Source organism: Ictidomys tridecemlineatus, chromosome 4 (assembly GCF_052094955.1).
Source record: "Ictidomys tridecemlineatus isolate mIctTri1 chromosome 4, mIctTri1.hap1, whole genome shotgun sequence".
NCBI lineage: Eukaryota > Metazoa > Chordata > Mammalia > Rodentia > Sciuridae > Ictidomys > Ictidomys tridecemlineatus.
The window spans coordinates 8,756,333-8,783,799 of NC_135480.1; the positions used below are offsets into that span (position 1 = coordinate 8,756,333).

Sequence of the window (27,467 nt, forward strand, 5' to 3'; positions counted from 1 at the left end):
GGTTATACAAACCTGTAGTAAAAGCCATATAAAAACCACTGGGGGGCTGGGGATATAGCTCAGTTGGTAGAGGGCTTGCCTCACATGCACAAGGTCCTGGGTTCAATTTCCAGCACCACTGGGGCGTGGGGGGAACCACTGAGCCTGAATTGTACACACTGAATGAATGAACTTAAATTCTTGACTTATGAATATTTAAAAAGGTGAAATAAATCCACAATTATAGATAGATTTCAATCCCACTTTCTCCATAATTGGTAGAACAAGTGGAAAGCCAATGAAAATACAGAAGACTTGAATAACACTGTCAACCAATTTGACCTTCCTGACATTATAGAACACCCTATTCAACCAAAGCAGAATATACACATATGCATGAAACATTTACCAACATTTATATGAACTAAATCCTGAACCATCAAATAATCCCAATAAACCTAAAAGGATTCAAATCACTTTTCTGCATGAAGTTGGGGGATGGAACCAGGGCCCTGTGCATGCTCTACCACTTGGCTTCACTTGCAGCCCTCAATTTACTTATGCTAATTACAAGATAATCATATAAAATACCCAGATAATCCTCAATATCTATAAACTAAATACCACATTTCTAAACAACCCATGAGTCAAACAAGAAATCAACAGGAAAATAAAATATTTTGAATTGAATGAGAATGAAAACACATTAATAGTTGTGGGATACAGCTACAAAAGTAGCTACTCTAAAGCAGTAGAGGAATAATGACACCACGAACTAACGTGCCTGTATTAAAGAAGCAAACCAGTGGTATTGGCTTCAACCTTAGGAAACTAAAAAGAACAATTAGAGGGCTGGGGGAATATAACTCAATGGTAGAACATGTGTGAGGCCCTAGCAACATCAAAATAAACAAATGTGCCAGGCCTTAAATTCAACCCCCAGTACCAGGAGGGGGAGGGGAGTTCTACCAACCACTCACAAATATACCTATTAACCCAGGAAATAGGGCTCATTCTTACTCCTCTTTCATCTCCTTCAATTTAACAACAGGGACACATAAAGTCTAACTTCTTGAATTTACATAGGAAAATAAAGATCTTAATTTTGATTAATTTTCATAGAAGATCCTTAAACATTTTTATGACTGTAATTTTTTAAAAAGATTTTATTAGTTGTTGGTCCATCAACAACTAATAAAATCTTTTTATTTACTTATATGTGGTGCTGAGAATGAAACCCAGTGCTTCACACATGCTAGACAAGCACTGTACCACTGAGCCCCAGCCCCAGTGACTATAATTTAATTCATACAAGCCGACTACTTAGAGGATATTGCACCACCCCAGTGGCTCTCACTTGAATGTGAGAAGAGAAACAGACTGCAAGATGGGAAGTGGGCCCCGACTCTAGGGAGGTTCAAAACATGACCTTTTCCATGCTGCAAACAAACAGTTGCTTCTCTAAAGATTCTTTCTTCTTTCTTCTTTTTTAATTTTTTGTATTATGGGGGTTTGAGCCCAGAGGTGCTTTACTATTGAGCTATGCCCTTAACTTAGCTATGCCCTCCCTTTTTGGAGACAGGATCTCCCTATGTTGCCTAGACTGACCTCAAACTTGAGATCCTCCTGCTTCAGTCTCCCAAGTGCTGGGAATACAGGCCTGTACCACTTCTCTAGATTCTGATGCCTCAAGTAGAGAACCACTGCTCAAGAGAACCTCTGGTACAGACATGGAACGTCCTTTTCACTGGGTAAATTGAATGTATCTTGGCTACTCTGAAACAGAAGACAACCACTGAGAGTTGATGGGCTAAGAATCTTCTGTTCCACTAGTATACAATCTTGTGGAGACACAATGAAAAAACTTTGGCTAATCTCTTCCAAAAGTCCTAAAGAGAACTGGCCCCCATGACTTCCATTGGGTACTGGAAAAACAGGCCAAAAATTTTCAAAAGATCAAAGCCAGTGTCTCTTTACCTTTTAGATTATAACTTTATCTTTAATATCATGTTACCTAAATTTTATTTTCATTTGAAAGAATTTTTTTCTAGCTATGTCAATGTTTAAAATCTTGTGACAAATTATTGTGCTGTGCAAAATCTTTTATTACTTGAACGTACTTTAAAGGCCTCTTAAAGTTAAATCATCAAATTATTTTGCTTGTGGCAATGAAGCTTCTGAGAAAGAATGGCAGTAACAACCAAGAGTGTTTCTATTGATGGTGGGATTATAAATAATTCCTCACTGAGCTGCTTAGTGCTCCGCTTTTGCTGAGGCTGGCTTTGAACTCACGATCTTCCTGCCTCAGCCTCCTGAGCTGCTGGGATTACAGGTGTGTGCCACCACACCCAGCAATTCTTTCTTTTATTTTCCAAGTCTTCTATAATATGGTCATATTACCTTTTTTTTTTTTTTTTTTTTTAAACCACAGACTGAACCAGAGGCACTTAACCAGTGAGCCACGTCCCCAGGCCTTCTTACTTTTTATTTAGCAACAGGGTGTCACTAAATTGCTTAGGGTCTTGCTAAGTTGCTGAGGCTGGCTTTGAACTTGTGATCCTCCTCTTTAGCCTACAAAGTTGCTGGGATTACAGGCATGTGCCACCATGGTTTGGCAGTCCTATTATCTTTATTGCAAAAATTAAAAATACCCATGTTATTTAAAAATTAAAAATGCCTATGTTATTTAAGGATGTCAGGTGCAGTACCCATAATACACCAAAAGAGGGCATGTGCACACACCATGGTAATCTCAGGCTAAGGAAAAACATGAGCCTAAGTGGTTTCAGCAGGAACAGCAGTGAACCTTGTTGACTCCTTACCCATTTACTCTGTTACTCAATTTGGGGAAAGATCTTGGTTTGATTCTAAGTTCACTCATTCCCAAAGGTCAACTCAATTTAATTTCTCAAGTACACACTTCAGTAGAAAAAAAAGGCTATTCAAACACTTATTCTGAAAAGGAATAAATGTGAAAGAAATTTCAAGGTTTAGTAGTCAATCCACTTTAACGTCATTTTAAAAGAACAAAATTCAAGGACCTGTACAGTTTATTTTTCTTGGAACAGTTTTTCAAAATATAACAATATGTAACACACATAAGAAAATTTAAACGTGTGAAATAATTAAATGGAAAAAAAGTGCCAAACTTTTGATCACAAAAGTTTTGAAAAACTGTTCATTAATGTAGGAGAAAGCCAGAAATGTAGCTTATTAATTTATTTATTGGTACCAGGGATTGAACTCAGGGGCGCTTAACCACTGAGTCACATCCCCAACCCTTTTTGTTTTGCAACAGGGTCTAAGTTGCTTAGGGCCTAACTAAATTGCTGAGGCTGGCTTTGAACTTGTGATCCTCCTGCCTCAACCTCCTAAGCTGGGGGATGTACCTTAGATACATGATACATGGGGGATGTACCTTATATACTTGATAGAGTGCTTGCCTAGAATACATAAAGCCCTGGGTTCCATCCCAGCAATGAAAAATAAATAAATAAATAAGAGCGAATAGGCACTTAAAAAAAAAAGAACAATTTATGTAAAGAAAAAGACTGCATTTCCACATGGATTATTTCTCTTTTTGATAGAGGGGTACTTTTTGAATTGTAAAAGAGAGCAGATGATGTTTGTAAATTTTAGATTCAAATTTTGTGGCCACTGAAATGGGTTAATAGTCTGCTCTGCTACAGATTGCCTTAACCAAAGAAATTCCCCTGAAAATGGCACAGAAGAATCATTGAAGGAAGACAAAGCTGCCTCTGTCAAATACAGACACACATGCCTTTGGCCACAGAAAAGTCGGCAGCAGGCCAAAGAAATTTGTAGGAAACCCTTTCAACTAACATTCTCTCAGACTCAGAAAAAATAGTTTTTCGTTCACTAAAATAACCTAACATCACCTTTGCCCTCAATTTCAGATTTATAAAGCACAGAAAACAAAATGGCATTGACTACTCCCCCCCAACTGGATAGCCGGGTGGATCTGAAAATGTTAACTTCTGTCCTTAGTTTATCTAAAGAATAAAGATAACAACTGCAATGCTCAATCAAGATGGAATGGATAAAACACAACACTAATCCTAGTTTTCTAGCCCCCCCCATTAAGACTGGCAGGTTTTTGTATATGTTGGACAACTATACAATTTACAAATTCAAACAGTACAGCCACTGTGGTAGCCCATGCCAGCCACCTCAGCTACTCAGGAGGCTGAGGCAGAAGGATTTCAAGCAAGGCCAGATTGGAGAACTTAGCAAGCTCCTGTCTCAAAAATGAAACATAAAGTGGGGCTGGGGATGTGGCTCAAGCGGTAGCACGCTTGCCTGGCATGCGTGCGGCCCCAGGTTCGATCCTCAGCACCACATACCAACAAAGATGTTGTGTACGCCGAGAACTAAAAAATAAATATTAAAAATTCTCTCTCTCTCTCTCCTCTCTCACTCTCTCTTAAAAAAAAAAAATGAGGGGCTGGGGATGTGGCTCAAGCGGTAGCGTGCTCGCCTGGCGTGCGTGCGGCCCGGGTTCGATCCTCAGCACCACATACAAACAAAGATGTTGTGTCCGCCGAAAGCTAAGAAAAAATAAATAAATATTAAAAATTCTCTCTCTCTCTCTGTCCCCCTCTCTCAAAAAAAAAAAAAAAAAAAAAAAAAGAAACATAAAAAGAGTTGGGGGATGTATCTCAATGATTAAGTATCCCTGATTCAATCTCTGGTATGAAGTGGTGGTGGTATGTGTGTGTGGGGAACAACAAACTCAATACAGATTTAAACTTCCAGAAGCTAATGAAAACACTAGTTAATTGCTAACAACTGTGAAAGATCAATCAAATTTAGTAAGTAGTTTAATGTTCCCACCCCTCCACCTTCTTGTACTGGGGACAGAACCCAGGGCTTCACATGTGCCTAGTCATGTGTTCTGACCCACACACCCAGCCCCTCACCTAATTACTTCTAATTCAGCTTTCTATTCTAGTGAGGTTATGCCAACATATTTCTTCTATGGTTTGACACACTTGGACACATGCTTCTTTTTATGAGTGCTGGGTATTTAACCCAGAGATGCTTTACCACTGAGTCACATCCCCAGCTCTTTCTTTTGAGAAAGGGCCTTGCTGGGCTGGGCATGTGGCTCAAGCGGTAGCGCGCTCGCCTAGCATGAGTGTGGCCTGGGTTCAATCCTCAGCACTACATACAAACAAAGATGTTGTGTCTGCCAAAAACTAAAAAATAAATATTAAAAACATTCTCTCTCTCTTAAAAAAAAAAAAAAAAAGAGATAGGGCCTTGCTAAGTTGCCGGGGCTTGTCCTGCAAAGTTATAGGTGTGCCCCACAACATCTGACCACATGTGCTTCTTTGGCAGTTTGTAAACTAATGTGGATATGGGATAGAGCTTCAGACTATAACAATATGTGACAGTAACACTGATTAATAAATCTCACATATCAAAGAAAACTCAGCTTCCCTGACATTGTCCCTTGATCATAAAATGATTCTAGCCTGGTACAGTGGTTGGGAGGCTGAAGCACATACTGAGTTCTGAGATCTTATTCTATTTCCCTAGCAGCTCTACCAAGTATTTCCACCAAGAGAAACATGGGGATCTGATTATAACTGGGACAGCTTCCCCACCTCTGTTTTATTTTTCCCAAGCATATAGCAAATTTGAGAAGAGTTTACAGTGAACATCCATAGACTCATCATCTGGAGTTTACCATTAACATCTTAACTTTGTATTTCTTTTTTGCAGTGCTGGGATCAAACCCCAGGGCCTTATGCATGCTAGGCTAATGCTCCATCACTGAATTACAATCCTATTATTTTTGTTACTCTGGTAAATATGCATATCATAAAATGTATCATCTTGGCCAATTTTGGGGGGAGTTTAGTAGTAGTAAGTATTGTTTTTTCATATTGTTGTGCAACCATTAACACCATTCATTAACCTATTTTGTTCCATGACCAGATATGGAACATTTATAAAAAGCTAGTATATAACATGATAATAAAATATAATTACATCACAGTATTAATGCAATACTATATATAAGCTCTAGATTATGATTTCTAACCAATTTTAATGCACCTGTGTCAATTTCTTTTTTCTTTTTTTTAGAGAGAGAGAGAGAGAGAGAGAGAGAGAGAGAGAGAGAGAGAGAGAATTTTTTAATATTTATTTTTTAGTTCTCGGTGGACACAACATCTTTTATTTGTATGTGGTGCTGAGGATCAAACTGGGGCCGCAAGCATGCCAGGCGAGCGTGCTACCACTTGAGCCACATCCCCAGCCCTGCACCTGTGTCAATTTCACTGAAATATTCACAGAATTGAAAACTTAAGATTTACTGGACCTGACCCTTCTGTTCACTCATGTTTTTAAAATATGCATTTCCAAGTAAATTATCGATAGTAGAAAATCTACTTCAGCTTGCATAACTTTTTTTTTTCTTTCCTTTTTTTGTACCAGGGATTGAACTTAGGGACACTCAACCACTGAGCCAAATCCCCAGCCCTATTCTGTATTCTATTTAGAGACAGGGTCTCAATGAGTTGCTTAGCGTCTCATTGTTGCTAAGGCTGGCTTTGAACTCACGATCCTCCTGCCTCCGCCTCCAGAGCTGCTAGGATTATAGGCATATGCCACTGCTCCTGGCTGCATATCATTTCTAAAGTTCAAAATTAGTTTGGCATTTTTCTTTAGATATGAGTTTTACTTACAATGAAATATACAATATAGTCACTGAGTCTGAAGATGTGCACACACCTATATAATCTTGTAAGTCTACAGAATATTACTATACCCAAAAAATGTTCCCAAATGCTCCATTCTAGTTGCTATAGTTTTTGTAATATCTGGTATCCCACAAAGACCCATGTGTTGAAGGCTTGATTCCCAGAGGAGCAGTATTGAGAGGTGGTAAAACCTAACAATTTTATGTGACAGGGCATGTTGCTGCATGTCCTGGCCAAGAGGTGAGCAACTCTCCTCCATCACATGCTCCTTGCCATGATATGCCCCCACAGGTCCAAGAACACCAAGGCCAACCCGCCATGGACTAAAATCTCTAAAGCTGTGAGCCAGATTAAGCCTTTTCTGTTTATGAGTTGATTAGTTCAGGTATTTGTTACAGTAATGGAAAACTGATGGACATAACAGTCAATACCCCAGAAGCAGCAGTGTCCCGCCCACCCCCCATTTTGCTGCTTCTACAGTTTCATATACATGGAACTAAGAAGTAGGTATTCTTATACACATATGTACATTTTTATTTATTTTGATGATGATAGGGATCAAATCCAGAACCTCACACATACGAGGTGCACACTCAATACTGAACTACATCTCCAGGCCCAATATATTCTTTTTCTTTTTTAAGTATTCTTCTTTTTTTTTTTTTTTTTAGTTGTAGATGGACACAATATCTTTTTTTTTTATGTGGTGCTGAGGATTGAACCCAGTGTCTCACACATGCAAGGTAGGCACTCTAAACCACGGAGCTACAGCCCCAGCCCTTCTTTTTTTTTTTTTTCCGGTCCTGGGGACTAAACCTAGTGGCACTCTACCACTGAGCTACATCCCAGCCCTCTCTTGTATTTTATTTAGAGACAGGGTCTCATCAAGTTGCTCAGGACTTTACTAAGTTGCTGAGGCTGACTTTGAACTCAAAATCCTCCTGCCTCAGCCTCCCTAGCTGCTGGAATTACAGGCATGCACTAATATGTCTGGCTTGTATTCTTTTTCTACTGCTTCTTTCACTGGCTATAATATTTTATTAATCTATACTGATGAAAAGTGTCAAAAAAGAGCTCTATCACAGGTTATTTATACTTTGTTGATAGGCTGTTGACTATTTTCAATTGGGTCATTTACGAATAAAACCGCTATGAATACTTACAAGTATTTGTGAATACATGTTTTCTCTCTCTGCAGTTGAGTTGCTGAATCAGAGAGGAGGTGTGTGTTAAGTTTTCTAAGTATTGTACTATACGTTCTTAGCAATAGTTATTCTATAACTTTGCCACCATTAGGTGTTGTCAATCTTTAGCCACCTGGATGGATAGGTAGTGGCATCTTATTTTAATTATGTGAGGATTCATTATGTTGAACACATTTACATTGGATTACTAGTAATTTTTTTTTTGGGGGGTGAGAGTACCGGGAATTAAACTCAGGGGCACTCAACCACTGAGCCACATCCACAGTCCTATTTTGTATTTTATTTAGAGACAGGGTCTGAATTGCTTAGAGCCTCACTGTTGTTGAGGCTGGCTTTGAACTTGGATCCTTCTGCCTCAGCCTCCCAAGATGCTGGGATTACAGGCAAGTGCCACTGCACCTGGCTGGATTATTGGTCATTTGCATAACTTATTTTATGAAGTGTCATAAGCTGTTCTGTCCAACTTCTTTTATTGGCTTGTCCTTTTTAAAAAATTATTTCATAGATACTAGTTCTTCATTAAATACACATTTTGCCAGTATTTTCTCCCAAATGAATGGTGCTTTTTATTGAACAAATTTTAAGTCTGATTAATTTTATGCTTAATGCATTCTGTGACCAATGAAACCTCTGACTATCCTAAAGTCATAAATATATTCTCCTTTGTTTGGTTTTTGGGATTGAACCCCAGAGAGCTTTACCACTGAGCTACATCCCCAGCACCCCGCCCTTTTGTTTTTTAACTCAGGGGCACTCGACCACTGAGCCACGTCCCTAGCTCTATTTTGTATTTTATTAGAGACAGGGTTTCACTGAGTTGCTCAGAGCCTTGCTAAATTGCTGAGGCTGGCTTTGAACTTGCAATATTCTTGCCTCCACCTCCTGAGCTGCTGCGCCCTGCTCCTCAGTCTTTTATATGCTAAGTAAATGCTCTATCACTGAGCCCACCACCCTCCAGCCATAATTAGCCTTTTTTTTTTTTTTTAAATAGTATTGGGTATCAAAGCCAGGGGCACTTTGCCAGTGAGCCTCATCTCTTGCCCTTTTTATTTTTTAATTTTGACACAGGGTCTCGCTAAATTGCTGAGGCTGGCCTTTAACTTGCAATCCTCCTGCCTCAGCCTCCTGAGTTACTGGGATTTATGGTCTGTATTACTATGCCCAGCTATTCCCATCTTTCTAAATTCTATTAATTTCTGCTCTTACCTTTATTTCATTTCTTCTACTTATTCGGGTTTTGTTTTGTTCTCCTTTCACTAGCTTCTCCAGTTGACACCTTAGATCTTTTCTGATTATTTAGAACTATAAGTTTCTTGGCACTGTATTGTCCAAGTCTGATGTTTTTGTTTTCATTGTCAGTTTAAAATATTTCAATTTTTTAATGATTTTTTCTTATTTGTAGATCATGTAAAAGTGTCTTATTTAATTCCCAAATATTTGAGAATTTTCCTAAATATCTTATTTTCATTATTCTAACATCTGTTTCACTATGGTCTTAGAATATACTCTGTATGATATACATTCCTTAGAGCAGGACATGGTGGTGCACTACTGTAATCTTAGTGACTCGGGAGGCTGAGGCGGAAGGATCCCAAGTTCAAGGCCAAGTTCAGCAACTTTAGTGAGACCCTAACAAATTAGGGTCTCAAAATAAAAAATAAAGAAGACTGGGAGGGCTGGGGATATAGCTCAGTTGGTAGAGTGCTTGCTTTGAATTCACAAAGCCATGGGTTCAATCCCCAGCACCACACACATACACACACAAAAAAAAAGACTGGGGATGTGGCTTGGTGGTAAAATGCCTCTGGATTCAATCCCCAGCACTAAAATAGATAATAAATTCCTTTGAAATTGAGAATTTTTTATGACCTCGCCAGTTGTCTATAATGTTGAATGTATACTTTATTTACTGGTAGGAAGTTTACTCTGCAATTTGTAGGCTAGCAGGGTGTTCTATAAATATCACCTAGGTCAAAGTGGTTGATCATATTGTTCAGAAATGTGTGTCTAATTGGTTATTGATCACTGAGAAAGAGGTATTAAATCTCCAGCCAGGCGTGGTGGCACAAGCTTGTAATCCCAGTGTGGGAGGCTGAGACAAGAGAATCATGAGTTCAAAGCCAGCCTCATCAAAAGCAAGGCACTATGGGGGCTGGGGTTGTGGCTCAGCGGTAGAGTACTTGCCTAGCATGTTCGCGCCCTGGGTTTGATCCTCAGCACCACATAAAAATAAATATTGTGGGCTGGAGATGTGGCTCAAACGGTAGCCCACTCGCCTGTCATGCTTGCGGCCCGGGTTCAATCCTCAGCACCACATACCAACAAAGATGTTGTGTCCGCCGAAAACTAAAAAATAAATATTAAATTCTCTCTTTCTCTCTCTCTAGAAAATAAATATTGTGTCCAACTACAACTAAAATAAATAAATAGAAAGATAAATAAATAAATAGATAGATAGATAGAAAGCAAGGCACTAAGCAACTCAGTGAGACCCTGTCTCTAAATAAAATACCAAAAAATGGGGCTGGAGATGTGGCTCAGTGGTTGATTGTCCCTGAGTACAATCCCCAGTACCAAAAAACAAAACAAAACAAAAAAGGATCTCTAATAATGAGTACAGAATTGCCCACTTCTCCCCTTTATTTCTGTTGACTATTACTTCACGTATTTTGAAACATATAAATTTATGACTATCAAGATATCCTGCTGTCTTTTACCAAAACATGTCTTATTTTTATTTCTGGTAATACCCTTGTTTGGGCTGGGGATGTGGCTCAAGCGGTAGCGCGCTCGCCTGGCATGCGTGCGGCCCGGGTTCGATCCTCAGCACCACATACCAACAAAGATGTTGTGTCCACCGAGAACTAAAAAATAAATATTAAAAAAAATTCTCTCTCTCTCCTCTCTCATTCTCTCTTAAAAAAAAATACGCTTGTTTCTTGTGCTTGTTGACAGCAATATATATATATATATATTTTTTTTTGGACATTTTTTTCATTTACTTACTTTCTACTGTTTTTATTCTTCTGGAGAATATTAACAGTTTTTTTTCAGTATGCAATTAAATTTGGTTAAACCCAAATTGCAAACTATGGTCTAATAAGCAGTACCTCAAACTTCAGTTCAGTTTTTTTACTTTTAGCTCGTCTGCCTGGAATCTTTTTTTTTTTTAATTTTTTTAATATTTATTTTTTAGTTTTTGGCAGACACAACATCTTTGTTGGTATGTGGTGCTGAGGCTCGAACCCAGGCCGCACGCATGCCAGGCGAGCGCGCTACCGCTTGAGCCACATCCCCAGCCCCATGGAATCTTGAGTATATGCGTGGTTCAGGGATTAAACAGAGGTTATACACAGAGTTCATCTTATGCATAGAATTTTAGGCTTTCATTGTCTACATCTTTCCTTTCCAGGATTCCTTCTCCCTTCATTATCTAGTGCTTGATTTGTTGCGGCTGACCCAAATTCCATCCTCAGTGAAAGTTTTGGGCAACTGATCAGGTGCCAACTTCTTCAACCTGTCTTCTGGCTAAAAGGAGTAAAAACTTCAAATGAATTCCATGTTGCCTCTTCTTACAACCGTCAACTCTCTCAGTATCTGCTTGCTTCTTTCATTCTCCATTGTCTTCGACCTTTGTTTTTTAAGCAGAGTGTATAATTATATGAAGAAAGGTTGCATCCAATAGAAGCCTACTAGACCATAATAAAAGAAAAAAATACATTGTGATCTGTTTTAAAAAATTACTTTAGGAGCTAAGAATATAGGTAAACAAAACAGACACACAGGAACAACAAACTATGTGTGGGGGTATATAAATTCACTATTTTTTTTGAGAGAGAGAGAGAATGAATGAGAATTCTTTTAATATTTTATTTTTTAGCTTTCGGTGGATACAACATCTTTATTTTGTTTTTATGTGGTGCTGAGGATTGAACCCAGCACCCTGCACATGCCAGGTGAGCGCATTACTGCTTGAGCCACATCCCCAGCCCATAAATTCACTTTTAGTGATATCAAAATAGGGATCCTTCTGTATACTTTATTTTGTGACTCACTTGTTTTCTACTTTAAGCATGCATCCTGTCATAAAAACGGCTACGTGCTCATTGCAAAATACTCAACTATAATAATATTTAAAAACAAACAAAACTACAAAGATGTACCAGATTCATGATGGCTGTTACCTCTTAGGAAGTGAGGGGAAGAATTTAGTGGGTCAGGTAGCAATCAAAGGGCATTTTAATTTGGAAAAAAATAGGACCACCCATGTTAATAATTAATAGAAGTTAATTCTATGAGTAGAGACACGTGTTCATCTTAGTACTTTTCTGTATTTTTTCTGTTTCTTAAAAACAAACACCTATAACAACTTCAATGACTGTACAATAAATATTCTGTTGCTTAGGTATGTCATATGTACTCAACCAATTGTTAAAGACATTGAGATGGGGGGCTGGGGTAGTGGCTCATTTGTAGCATGCTTGCACAGCATGCATGAGGCACTGAGTTCGATTCTCAGCACCACATATAAATAAATAAAAGGTCCATCAACAACTAAAACATAAATAAACAAATAAAAAGACATTGAGATGTGCCACCACCATAATCAGTGCCACAATAACCATCTTTGTAGTTATTTTTGCATATAAATTTCTTTTCTTAGAATAAATTGCTAGGGTTTTCTGCTTCCTGGCTGTCATGAACTGAGCAGCTTTCCTCTGCCACACCTTTCTATCATGTGTTCGATCTGACCTTAGGCCCAGAGCTAGGGAATTAGCCTACCATGAAATGAACCTCTAAAACTGTCAGCCAAAATAAACTTTTCCTTCTCTAAGTTGTTCTTTTTTTTTTTTTTTTTAAGAGAAAGAGAATTTTAATATTTATTTTTTAGTTTTTCGGCAGACACAACATCTTTGTTTGTATGTGGTGCTGAGGATCGAACCCGGGCCGCAGGCATGCCAGGCAAGCGAGCTACCACTTGAGCCACATCCCCAGCCCCTCTAAATTGTTCTTGTCAGGTTTTTTGTCACAATGATGAAAAGCTGACTAAAATGAAGTCCAATTCCAGTTCTGCAAGTCCTGTGGGCTGTGGCAGAAAATAATGGGTTCCAGCAATTCCAGGCTGGCAGACATGTACCTAAGCCACCTAGCCATCAGTAGCTGGGCTGTGGATATCCTGGTTGGCTGATTCTGAGCCAGTCACTATTGGCTGGCCTGCAAGGTTAACTTCACTCTGTCATCTATCTGCAGAGGGTTTACAGTGCAGAGTTCAGCCAGGCAGGTGGACCAGGGTCTACATAAAGCAAGAGAGGAGCAGCAGGTCTAGGGGCACTCCAATCACATGTGCTCACATTCCTCCAACTTTCTATGCCAGGGTGGGGCAGCATACCTGAAAAGGCAGCTGAGGTGGGCAGACAACAGTGGACTTTCCCCACAGAAAACGGAAACTCACATCCAATCTCACCCCAGACCCAAAGACTTCCTCTTTTTAGAGTGAATGTGTTTATAGGCATTATTTGGGGAAAAATGAGATTCTTTTGGGTTCTTGTTCCTCTCTGCTATTAGCTCATCTACTCTATCATTATCATTCCTATATTTTAAGAGTTCTATTTGAAGAGGATAAAGGCATCCACCCTTCAAATATCACATTAGGCCACCAACACAGGTCTGTTTGGAATCTGTACACAGTCATCAATTCCCATTGGTTGGGCCAATCTTAGAGAGGGGGAAATCACAAATTCTCCATATAGAACCCCCACTGTGAACCAGTGCGCCCCTACCCTACTCCAAGCTCTCCCTCTCCCACCTCCAGCCTGAGCTGAGGCCTTGCTCTCATTGTGTAGCCCCCACAAGAGAAATTGAGGCGGATGAGCTTACAACAGAGTCTAAAGAGAGGGCATCCTCCTCCAAGTCCCATGGGGCACAAAACAGATGATCACATGTCCTATGACTCTCTGGGGCCTAACTGGGCAGCAGGAAAGGGAGAAATGCAAGGAATAAAATAAATTGTTACGATACTAGGTTTTTATTACAAATTATGTAACCGCCTCTCAGAAAAGTTAGCAGTGTATAATACACCATCACCAAGCCTGTTTCCTTGAAATTCTTGCCAATCTGGATACCCCAAAGCAAAAACTATCTTTTTCTTTAAAAAGAGAGAGTGAGAGAGAGAGAGAATTTTAATATTTATTTTTTAGTTTTCGGCGGACACAACATCTTTGTTGGTATGTGGTGCTGAGGATCGAACCCGGGCCACACGCATGCCAGGTGAGCGCGCTACCGCTTGAGCCACATCCCCAGCCCAGCAAAAACTATCTTTACCAAAATAAGTATATGAAGAAGGGATCTAATTCCACCCCCTATAAATTGTTAGAGAATATCATACCATAATTACCGAGCAACTAACTATAATATCATAAATGCCTCATTATAAACTGGTATATAATAATAAATTTTTCATTATTTCTTTGGCATATTTCTGCCCAGCAACTTTAGAACATAATTAAAGAACTGTTTTTATTTTAAGAAAGACTATATATATTTTCTTATTTAAAGCTAGAAGATAATACATTTTACTGAAATAGTTTATATTTTATAAAGATTTATCCATAAAATAACTTAACAAGGTTTTCAATTTTTAAACATGCAAAGGAAGACCTTTTAACTCTAATTATATCAGTCTTATTTGTCATCTAAAAATATCTACTAATCACAAAATTTGATCAGTGATAAATACGCTGAATTTTCCAAAGCCCTTTTCATTTCTCATAGATTAAACAACTCAGTTGCAAATTACTAATCATTTCTAATATTTGCACAGTTCTTTACTTACAACAACACATAAAGCATGGCAAAGTAATTACCATCACCCTATTAACAAGGGAAGATGCTGAATCAGTAAGAGCAATTGTCCAAGACCACACTCATACATGAAAGTGCCAGAATTAGACACTGGAGTTTTTGTAGCCTAATTTCTGTATGCCTCATCACTCAAAAGTAACCACATGTAATAATTACAACAACAACCACACAGGAAAAAAACTACAATGTTCAGAGTCAGACAATCCTTATTGAAATAATCGAAGACCATCTACTTCAACATCCTCATTTTATTTAATTTTATTTATTTATTTATTTTTTTTTAGAGAGGGAGAGAGAGAAAGAGAGAATTTTTTTAATATTTATTTTTTTAGTTCTCGGTGGACACAACATCTTTGTTTGTATGTGGTGCTGAGAATCGAACCCGGGCCGCACGCATGCCAGGCGATCGCGCTACCGCTTGAGCCACATCCCCAGCCCCAACATCCTCATTTTACATGTAAAGAAACTCAGGCCTCTTCTAAGCACAATAGTATAAACTAGCACTCCTTTTTTTTTTTTTTTTTTTTTTGATCCTGGGGATTGAACCCAGGGGCACTTAACCACTGGGCCATACTCAGCCCTTTTTATGTTTTATTTTGGGAGGGTCTCTCTCAGTTGATTATGCTGAGGCTGGCTTTGAACTTGTGATCCTCCTAACTCAACCTCCTGAATTGCTGGGATTCCAGGCTTGCGCCACCATGCCAGGCTAAACTAGCATTCTTTAAGTTCAACAATAGCCAATTACTAGAGTATACTGCTATTCTGAATTATTTAAAATTTGGGGTTTACTCTAAAACTTCAAGGACTGGGGGTGTGGATAAGACATAAAGCATTCACTTAATACACGTGAGGCCCAGGGTTCAATTCCCAGCATCCCCAAAACAAAACAAGCCCCATGATGATCTAGGCCTGTAATCCCAGTGGCTTGGGAGGCTGAGACAGGAGAAACATGAGTTCAAAGCCAGCCTCAGCAATGGGGAGGTGCTAAGCAACTCAGTGAGACCCTGTCTCTAAATTAAATACAAAATAGGGCTGGGGATGTGGCTCAGTGGCTGGGTGCCCCCAAATTCAGTACCCAGTACCCACCCCCACAAATAACCAATTCAAGTCCAGGGGCTGGGGTTGTGGCTCAGTGGTAGAGTACTTGCCTAACATGTGTGAAGCACTGGGTTGAAGTCTCAGCACCTTGTATAAATAAAAATATAATAAAGGCCCATCAACAATTTTTAAAAAATTTGTTTTTTGTGTGGTACTGTGGATTGAACCTAGGGCCTTGTGCATGTGAGGCAAGCACTCTACCAACTGAGCTATATCCCCAACCCAAAAACTAAAAAATATATAAAAAAATAAAAAATTTCAAGTCCAGCTGGGGGCAGCTCCTGTAATCCCAGAGCTTTCGAGGCTGAGGCAGGAGGATCACAAGTTCAAAGCCAGCCTCATCGAAAGTTAGGTGCTGAACAACTCAGTGAGACCCTGTCTACAAATAGAATACAAAATAGAGCGCAGATGTGGCTTAGTGGTCAAGTGCCCCCGAGTTCAATCCCTGGAACAACCCCCCCCCCAAAAAAAAAGGCAAGTCCAGCTTTGGCAATTTATCAAGACCTTGTCGTAAAATAAGAACAACAGCTGGGCACGGTGGAGCATGCCTGTAATCCCAATGGCTCGGGAGGCTGAGACAGGAGGATTGAGAGTTCAAAGACAGTATCAGCAACTTAACAAGGCACTAACCAACTCTGTGAGACCCTGTCTCTAAATAAAATACAAAGAAATTGGGCTGGGGATGTGGCTCATTGGTTGAGTACCCCTGAGTTCAATCCATGGTAACCCCTCACCCTGTCAAAAAAAAAAAAAAAAGAAAAAGGGCTAGATGTAGCTCAGGATAACTAGAGAACTCCTGGGTTCAATGCCCAGTACCACAAAACAAAAATAAAAACAAAACCTTGATGTACTGATAGCTCAAGAAATAATTATCCAGTATACACTATGTACCAGGACCCATGCGTGGTGCCCTATCTGACTGAATATTCACTATATACTAGAGAATACAATGCCTGCGTTTTCACATTCAACCCTTATAATAAGTAGCATTATAGGATTAAGTATGATCGTTCTCTCAATTTTAATATTTAAAATTTAGGCCAAGTGATGAACCCAGTCATATTTCATTTTAAGATTGGGAGCCATCTCGTCACAAAGTCATGAAAAGTTAATTTCTGTTTTACTATAAATTATTGCGATCTCTAAACTTGTTTGGAATTCCTGCCCATGCCTTGAACTCACCCATGCCTGGCTTTCCCTGACCAAGTAACAACCCTCTCTGAAACCTCAATGGCACTTCATAAATTCTGATGGATCTAACTTTATTCCCTACCTTGAAATGTTAAGCCATGTAGATCATTAACCTAATATCTGCCTTTGTATTATGCTTGTCAAAATCCTGTTATCTGTAGGTTCTCAAGACACCCCCTTTGTGATTTTTTGTGTTATGAAACTGTGTTCCTAGAGATCTGGGGTACTGATCTCTAGCCCAAGGTTTTCGGAGAGACAGTCCTGGCCACCTCCTGTGTACACAAATATAAGCTTGCTTTAGTTTAATTCAAAATTGGAGTTCAGTGGTCTTTTCTTTGCATCGTGGATTAACACAATCATGGTGGCACATATCTGTAATCCCAGTGACTTGGGAAGCTGAGACGGGAGGACTACAAGTTTGGGGTCAACTTCAGTCATGTAGGGAGATCCTCAGCAACTAGTAATAGCCCATCTCAAAATAAAAAATAAAAAGGGCTGGGAATGTAGCTCAGTGGCAAAGTGTCAAAGCACCCCTGAGTTAATTCCTGGCATCTAAAAGTTGAAAATAAAATTTAGAAAGATTAAGTAATCTGTCTATGATCTTCAGTAAGGAAATACATTTATAAAAAGTTAAAAATGTAATCAAATATAAGTATATTTATCCTAATATTTTTGCAGCATTATAACTCTGTACGATTTCATCTGGAAAAAAGGGTCTATTATCAAAAATATTCTGAAACCACAGATCCCTAGGTTGCATCTAACAGTATGTATACAGTAAGAATAGAATTGGGATATTAGATTGGAGGTCAGGGACCATTTATGGAGGGCTTTAAATAGCCTTTGTGACCCTAGAAGAGACAGCACTTGAAGTAATCTAAATGAAAGCCAATAATTATGAGGAAATGGATGATTTCAAATATGAGGTAAGAGGAAGGGCTTCTGGTACCATCTAATGAGTTGTGGCCTGAAGAATATTAAAGTCCAAAGTACAAGAATGCACAAAGTTCTCTTACGTATTACTGCAAAAGAGTATGTCAATACTGATTACCTACTTTCAGAGCATTAAATCTCTGTGGTATATGACTAAATTAATTAAAACTTTCATTTACTGTCTTTCCCAACAGGAATTCCTTTATCTTTGATTGCTAAGTAGATTTCACAAGGTCTCTATCAAAAAACACCCAAGTGCCCAGCAGTTTAATTGTTATGGAGATTAAAAATTATTTTGTAAATAAATGAGAACATGATGATTTTTTTCCTGGCAGTATGGGGATCAAACCCAGGGCCTTCTGCATGCCAGACAAGTACTTAGCCAGATCAATGTAATGCTATCCTTAAAAGCAGTATTCACCTTCAGGCTAACCTAGAAGGAAAGAAGGACCCTGAAATATAATTGAAATATTAAAACATTTCTTTCAGGGAAGAGTAATTTTACAAAGTGGTTTAATGCTTCAGGAAATATTGGTATAGGGAAATCAAATCAAGTGATCATAAAAGACAAAAACAAAAACACTTTGCCTTCCCTCACCATACAGGGTGTGGTATCCCAGCTATAATTATATAGGCATAAACCAGAGACTAAGAAAAGGCACTCTGATAAGTAATCAATCACAGCTGAATTAATCACATGCAATATTTCTAATGTAAATGGTTACCTGAGAAGTCTGTCAGAAGTCTTGGTAGGACATGCTTGTTTACCAATTCAGTCTTGCTAAGGCTGGAAATAATATCTACCCTAGTTTCTTTGATAATAGAGGGCTTTTTGGAAATCCCAAGATCAGATACAGTCTTAACATCTGTATGTTCTAGGATGTCATCTGATCTCTGTGGCCAAGGTTCTGGAGCAAATGTTTGCTTGAGTCTTTCTTCAGAAGGAGATTCTTCACCCTGCACAGAAGGTGGCTCCTCACCCTGCCTTTCACCTAACTCTTTCAGGGCTCTGATTGTGAGCTGCTCCTGTTCTAAGTCAAGAGATACCACTGGAGTCCCACGGGTAGTGAAAACATGCAGAAAGTCACTTCCATTTGTTTCTTTGCATTTTGCACTGTTTTTGCTTGAACTATTTGACTTACTCTCAGATGAGACTTCTACTGGAGAAGCTGGCTTCTGTGACACTGCTTCAGAATCAGTTCCGTCCTCTTTACCTAGTATTCCTTTCTCTCTGGTTTCTGTTAAGGCTGCCATCAAGTCCTCTGGGGAGGAATCATCTATGTCTTTAATATGATTTCCATATAATGACTCCAACGTGGCAGAAGCTGTCACATTTAATGAGAATTCTGTCTCACTAAAAACATTTGGAGGTGCGGCTGAAGGAAGTTTTGGGTTCTCAGTTGTAATGGGCTTTTCAGGAGCACCTTCACTCACAGCATTGGACTCTCTTACACCTTCCAACACAACATTCATACCAGGTATTGGTGAACACACTGCCTCACCAACTGGTCTCCTTCCAAGACTACCAGACTGAGTTTGATGTGGCTCCCTGACCAGCTCTTCAGTGCTTTTAGATGTTGTACTTTCTACCTTCTTACAACTGGGAGTCTCTTTGATTTCATTTGTTCTTACAACAGCATTTGGAATAGAGAAAGGTTTTTCAGTGTGAATCCTATTTTCAAATGATCTCTCTGCTGTGATGTCCTCTATTACTGTGTCATCAGACTCACCAGAACTATCTGCCTCTGTGATTTCTTCTGGCACAGAGATCTGCCAGTTTGTTTCATCCTTCAGGATGTCATCAGGTAAAACCACTTTCACTGTGGCCACTCCAGAACCCAAAGAGACATGTTTCTCACATGGAGATCCAGGCAACTCTGGAAGTATGTCATCCTGTTTCTGTTTATCACCTTGTACACCTTTGACATTGACTTCTTTTGTGGAAATGAGATGGTCACTTACAGGTTTTCCAATGATAGCATTTTCTTGTGGGAGAGATATGTCTTCCCAATCACCTGTGATTTTGGTGATAGATGTGCTCTCATTGATAGAATATGCAGGAATTTTCTGGTAAGTGTTTGTCCTAAGATTTACAACTGGGATTTCTGAATGATATTCATTCCTGTCAAGTCCTGTACTTTTTGTGGGGTAGTCAGAAGATTTATCAGTCTGTTGTTTCACTTGGGGAACCAAGTCCCAAGTCAATATTTCATTAGTAAAGTTATGTATATCATTCACACATCTAGACACCTCTTCCAATGCTGCAGTTGTGTGTGAAAACTGTCTAGTGAGTAATGCAGAGGATGGGTAACGCCCTGCCTCTCTATTTCTCAGTGGAAACACTTTGTCATTAGTCTCTGACATGTCTGCAGATGATTCTATATCAGTGTGCACGGCCCAGCCACCCAAATCATTTGCGCTCTCCTTATATGAATCTTTAAATTCTCTGTCAAATGCTGCTTTGTCAATAATTACTTCAAATGGTGATTCAGGGGAATCTTTTTCTACAATACCACCACCTGAAACTTCATAGGGGGATAAGGAATATGTTCTAGTGTCTTCTTCATTAGACTGCTCAGTGGGTAGTTTCTGGGCAACTGGCAAAATGAACCTGTCATCAACATCCAATGCAGTTTTATCCTCCCTATTCAGTACCTGATTTGAGTTCTTGGACTGTTGATCTTTATTTATTTGCTCTTCTACTTGACAGGCTTCCTTTAGGAGAAAAGCAGGACACTCTGGGAGACTGGCTGGAATGGAAGGTTGATTACAAGGAACTCTTCCTGCTGCAAGAGAAACTGGAGAGTCTGCTCTGTCTTTGCAGGTCCCCTGAGGCTTTTCCATCTTTTTCATATGTAGAAGAGCCAAGTGATCTTTTCCTTCTTTGGCTATAACAGGCTGGCTGCCTAACACTTCATTTTTTTCTCCATGTAGTGTTGCAGGGTCAGAGTTATGTGTTTCAGAGGATGAAAGAAAGGAGGAAGTCATAATTTCTGAAGGTGGCTCATCAGAGCAAAGAGAGCTCAATTCCACTATGGTCAAAATTTGAAAGAAAAAAATTGTTTACCAGGTACAATCACACATTAGCTAGTCAGGCCAAGCAGCATGCTTTTTATTTTTAAATTATACACACACACATATATACACACAGGATGTGTGTGTGTGTGTACATATATATTTATACAAACACACACAATACGTAACAAAGCAATGATCAACAGTTATCTTACAAGACATGCATAAAATTGCCAACATGGAAACAGGAAAGCCATAACATGCTAAAAACTGCAAATGACAAAAAAATTCCACAACAAAAAATGTTTACTTTTGTTGTGAAAATTTTTCCCCCTGCAAAAGTGAAACATAAAGGGTAGTATTGGAAAATTTGGGGTAGTTTTTTCTTTTTGTGGGTTACACAACAGAAGCAACACAATCAATACAAAACAAACACCTTAATGCTCTGAAGCACTGAAATACTTTTTTTTAAAAAAAAATCTTTATTTTACTTATTTTTATGTGGTGCTGAGGATCAAACCCAGTGTCTCGTACCTGCGAAGCAAGCACTCTACCAGTGAGCCACCAACCCCAGCCCCTGAAATACTTTTATGTGTAAGCTGAACAATTTAAATCACACTGCCTCTATAAATCCACTGTTACATTCCCACAATCTGAGAAGGAAAAAAGAATGGTCAGAGTTCCTTTTTTTTTGGTACCGAAGATTGAACCCAGGGGCATTTAACCACTGGACCACATATCCTCATCCCTTTTTTGTATTTTATTTAGAGACAGGGTCTTGCCAAGTTGCTAAGTAGCAGTGTCATGCCAAGTTGCTGAAGCTGGCTTTGAACTCAAAATCCTCCTGCCTCAGCCTCCCAAATCACTGGGATTACAGGTATGTGCCACTGTGCCCATCCTCATATTTCTTTTTGATCTTTAAGAGAGATAGCATCCCTTTCCTGAACCTGAAAATGAGATTAAAATTATTCTATTCTACCCCCAAGAAAGCTCTGTCCCGTGTATGAATGGCTTGCTCCCAAATCTCTTGTACCAACTTGCCATTTTAAGCAAAATTCAACAGTGCCAATTGGTTTTTTTGGTTAAGACAGAGTTAACTCCATCCAGAATTCCTTTTAAAATAAAAGTGGTGTATTGGAGAATGAAACTGACCAAGTTATACTGTGTGCATGTACAATTCCTACAATTATGTATAATTTTAAAATGCACCAATAAGGGGCTAGGGGTGTGGCTCAAGTTGTAGCGTGCTCGCCTGGCATGCTTGCGGGCCGGGTTCAATCCTCAGCACCACATACAAACAAAGATGTTGTATCCACTGAAAACTAAAAAATAAATATTAAAATTCTCTCTCTCTCTCTTAAAAAAATGCACCAATTATAGAAATAATGCATTCTTAACAGTTATTAATACCACTAGCCATTAATTACCACATTGTTTCCTAACTTTCAAATCTAGCAAGTTTTTATTTCAGAAAAAGATAAAAACAACTATCGCAAGGGAAGGCACTGCCTGTCTTTCATGCACTCTGTTATATATGTTATATAACTGGAGCTGGAACAAAGTAGGTCTTAGATAAACAGTTCTAAATAAATGAAATAAAGATTCAGCATATAGAGATCTAAGTAGGCTCAGAACAGCAATGCCTTGAGCATGAATGAAGAATTGGGAAAATGTCAAAGAGAAATTCTTTTGGGTGACCAATATTTAGCTAATGTTCTCTTTTTCATGTGAGAACCCGAATAATCATATTAGATAAAAGCAAAGTTCTGACCTCAAACTTATTAAATTGAAAATAAATCTTACAATAAATAAATTCTACTACTATAAAAATGTTTCCAAATGCTATATAGAGTTCCTTTACTTTGACATATCACTGATATTTGATGAAACAGGACCTGAGCTATGGCTCAGATCAATAGCTTTAGAATGATAAATAGCTCCTTAAAACTATAATGTGGGTATTAGAAAAAAGAGTCTTTATAGATGAAAAATTGTTGAACTTTGGTTGTAAAACTGTACTGCTAGGATAGAAAATATTTGAAGTAAATTATAATTCAGATTTAGTTCTAATGTAAGAAACACAGTCCCGATATATAGCATGACAGGATTAAGAGAATACGATAAATAAAGCCCAGCATTGTGCATTAAAAAGTCCCAAAAGTTGAAGTTTTAAGTATTATCAACCACATTTAAATCAGAAATATTCTGAAAACTGGGTCATAAATTATTATTGGAGGACTGGGGTTGTGGCTCAGAGGTAGAGCGCTCGCCTACCATGCGTGCGCTCTACCATATGTGAGGTAGGCATTAAAGTGTCATCTTACAGGGTCTGGGTTGTGGCTAAGGAGTAGAGCACTTGCCTGGCACTGGGTTCGATTCTCAGCAGCACATACAAATAAATAAAATAAAGATCCATTGACAAGTAAAAAATATATTTAAAGGGCTGGGGATGTGGCTCAAGCGGTAGCGCGCTCGCCTGGTATGCGTGCGACCCGGGTTCGATCCTCAGCACCACATACCAACCAAGATGTTGTGTCCGCCGAGAACTAAAAAATAAATATTAAAAATTCAAAAAAAAAAAATATATATTTAAAAAAAGGAGAGAGAAGGAAAGCAAAAGCAGAATCACTGGGTTCAATCCTCAGCACCACATAAAAATAAAAAAGATATTGCATCTACCTATAACTAAAAAATAAATATTTTTAAAAAATTGTTTTTGGACGTCATGGTCATTGTTTCTATCAGAAAACATTCATGGACCAAATCAGGGTTAAGGTAAAACTGCCTAGGAGTCCTCCCGTCAGACAGGAATGAAACTTTGAGGTGAGCAAAACTGACTCTACACTACAGGGATGGCTCAACTTACATGTTTTACAGAGATGGAAATTTCAGATGAACTGTCATCTTACAGATGAAAGTAAGAAAAGTAAATTAGTTATTGGAATTAAAAAGTGGGGAGGAGGGGCTGGGATTGTGGCTCAGTGGTAGAGCATTTTCCTGGCACTAGGTTTGATTCTCAGCAGCACATACAAATAAATAAAGATCCATTGACAACTAAAAAATATTTTTAAAAAAACGAGAGGGAAGGAAAGTCATAAGCCGAATCACTAAGCAAAATAATGTCAGTGGCAGTGGTAGCAGTGCACCATGAAATGAAAATGAAATGGCACCGAAATGAATGCTGATAAAAGAATGCATCATTACTAGAAAAATAAAAAGACACGGTAAAAATGTTCTATGCTCTGGCAGGACACAAACTTGTCAGTTTATCAATTCTTGCTTTTCTCTTATCTTCCTTGAACTCTAGCACTCCAAAAGTTATGAATTAGATGTAGAACAAGGTAAAAACTGCAAGGTTAGGTCAGAAGAAGCCCTATTCTCAGAGTACCAATGAGTCCATTACTGAGTACCAAAACTGCCTGAACAACATCAGTTTATTAAATATTCTTAAAAATGACTTCTATATGCAAAAATAATCTATTTTATTTTACAAAAATAATTTAAATCATGTTCCTTAATAATGATTTCCTATCTTACTGTTTGGGGTAGATAATGTTTTTTCTTCTCCCCCAACCCCTGTACTAGGTATTAAACCCAAGGGTGCTCTATCACTGAGTTACAACCCCAGCCCTGATTTTTATTTTAAGAAAGGGTCTTGCAAAGTTACTGAGGCTGGTCTCAAACTTAAAAAAAAAAAAAAATTAAGTTGTAGGTGGACACAATATCTTTGTTTATTTATATGAGGTGCTGAGGAACCTGGTGTCTCACATGTACAAGGCAAGCACTCTACCACTAAGCTACAACCCCAGCCCTGGTCTCAAACTTTTGATACTCCTGCCTCAGCCTCCCAAGTCCCTGGAATTACAGGTGAATGTCACCATGCCTAGCTAGGATAGTGTTTTCTGAGGGTAACCCTGGATGGTAAACAGAGTTCAATGTTGCATTCATTCCTTAGCGATTGTGAGATACAGGTGTAAATTCTCATTACACTCAAATTTTCCCATATGTAGCCAAAGAAGGTAACATTCCCATTTATGTTTTAATTTTAATGATCTTGTTTAGAATTTCAGCAAATGAAAAGAAATTCTTTTGGCTAGCTGAAACCCTAACAAACTTGGACACAGCTGACTTGTACCAAGACAAAGGAAAAAACTGGACTGGAAGTAAAAAGTTTATAAAAACACAAAAACATTAAGCAGAATAAAGACTAGAATCTAATAAGCCTTTTAAAACTACTCCTAAACCAAGATTCTTTCAGTTAGTCAGTATGGCCCTTAGTGGTCATTGGTGCTATCCAAGTCAGCACCTGGAAAAATAGCAGAAAACCCTGAGAAACCTGAGGGTTATTAGATTTTCAAATTCTATACACTATACAACTCCTTGGTGAAAACATTTTGGATTACTTTATGTCTCAGAAAATGTATATTACTTTTCCTGTATTTCACACAGCACTTCACATGCACTCAACAAACCACCAAAAAAGTCTCATTATGAACATTTCCTAAATGAGTTATTTGTGACAGTGGGATTTAATGTTTATATTATATATATCTAATAGATTTATGATGTTGGCAGTCATAGTCTAAATTTCTCTACCGTTCCCAAGTAAAAAATTCTCATTAAAAGATAAAAAATCCTTTCATCACACTTATTGTCTGGCACTGGGTAAGTTGTTTAGTTTTACTTTAAAAAAAATTGGGGTTATTAAATCAACTAATTTTAGAATTGCTGTCAGAAGTAAATCAGTGAATACATGTTAGGAACAGTATCTACAGCTGGGCCCAGAGGTAAAGGTTTGTAAATCCAGCTACTTAGAAGGCTGAGGCAGGAGGATTCCAAGGTTCAAGGTCAGCCTGGGCAGGATCCTCTCTCAAAAACAAAACAAGGTGCATGCTTAAAATCCCAGTGACTCAGGAGGCTGAGATCCTAACCAACTTAGCAAGTCTGTCTCAAAAAAATAAAAAGGCAGGGATGTGGCTCTGTGGTTAAGTGCCCCTGGGTTCAATCCCCAGTAACAAAACAAAAACAGTATCATGCATTTAGTAAACCCCCATAAATGTCCCAAACACCACATACTCCCCCCCCCAAAAAAAATCTTTCCAAAGATTCCAGACCTTATACTTTTTTATTAGGGGGGAGAAAAAATGTATATTGTTGAATCATAACTACCTGTATCTGGCATATAATACAGAAATTCTCACTCATACTTTCACTCCTATCATTCACAAATAAAATAAATATACATATTTTTGTACTGGGGATTGAACCCAGGGACACTCTACCACTGAGCAATATTCCCAGTTCTTTTGATTTTTTTGAGACAGGGTCTAATTGCAAAGGCTGACCTCAGCTTGCACTCTTCCTACTTGAGCCACCTGAGTCACTGGGATTACAGGTGTGCACCACCATGCCTAGAAAGTTAAATAATTTGGGGTTGTATCCATTTCAAAATTTTGGGTGACACAACTTCTGAGTCAGCTGATACAAACCGAATGCCTTTGGCATCCCAAGTTCTCTTAGATCCCATGTGGACAAGTTAACCTATGAGAAATTCTAAGCTAGGTCATCACCAAGTCAAAGTATGTTTTTAGTTCAATGTGCAAGTAGCTGCACAATTTAACAAGATAGTACAAACAGCCTTTTGCCCAAACCTTTAGCATCCCGTAAATCTTTAGGACAACTATCAATATTTCCTAGGCTTTATATCTGACTTACTCAGAATCTTGGAGGAGTTTAGAGCTCATCACCCAGGTCACTGCTTTATTCCATTGGATTAGTTTTAGAAGAGTGGAAAGATCAGCCCCAATATTTTATTCTTCCAAAATCCTACAGAAAGAGGCTGCCACTCCTCATCATAGATGGTCTTGTCCAGGAGCACAACTTAGAGGTAGCAGGGGAAGGAGCAGGGCCAATTCTTCTGTGCCTGTTTTAAACACTTGTAGAGGGTGGGGTGTGACTTAGTGGTAGAGCACTTACCTACATGCAGCAGGCCCTAGGTTCCATCCCCAGCACCATACACAAAACACAATAAAACAAAACACTACTAAAACTAATTTTAACATACATTCTAAATTTTGATTGAAATAAGGTAAAAGTTCCATTTGACTAGAAAATCTGGTTTGGGAATTGAATAATACTTTTTAATTTTCTGCCTGGAGTATTTTTATCTTAAAGAACAAGGGAAGTTAAAAACATTATGGAAAAAACTTCTAAGTGAATACCATGTACACATCAAGTTGAGCCGAAAAACATTCTTCAATATTGCTTACTTTATACTTTAAAACATTTTCTCTTTACTTTTCCCCCACACTGTCTCTCAAATGAGTAGTGTTTCTAATTTGATTACTGCAAACAATTTGATCTAAAAATAAGCAATAATGAATTTTATTTTTTTTTTTTTAAAGAGAGAGTGAGGGGGACGGAGAGAGAGAGAGAATTTTAACATTTATTTATT

The 27,467-nt window shown here is 38.5% G+C and overlaps 1 protein-coding gene across 5 annotated transcripts in view; it reads right to left on the bottom strand.

Moving 5' to 3' along the window:
• The window catches only part of Rtn3 (reticulon 3), a 65,096-nt gene that overhangs the window by 17,246 nt on the left and 20,383 nt on the right, over nucleotides 1-27,467 (bottom strand). For 2 of the 5 annotated variants that reach the window (XM_021731813.3, XM_040284183.2), the window contains exon 3: nucleotides 18,724-21,030. The exons of the other annotated variants lie outside the window; for them this stretch is intronic. In XM_021731813.3, coding sequence (XP_021587488.2) covers nucleotides 18,724-21,030 — 2,307 coding nt within the window. The remainder of the gene's footprint in view (nucleotides 1-18,723; nucleotides 21,031-27,467) is intronic. 5 annotated transcript variants of the gene reach the window in all.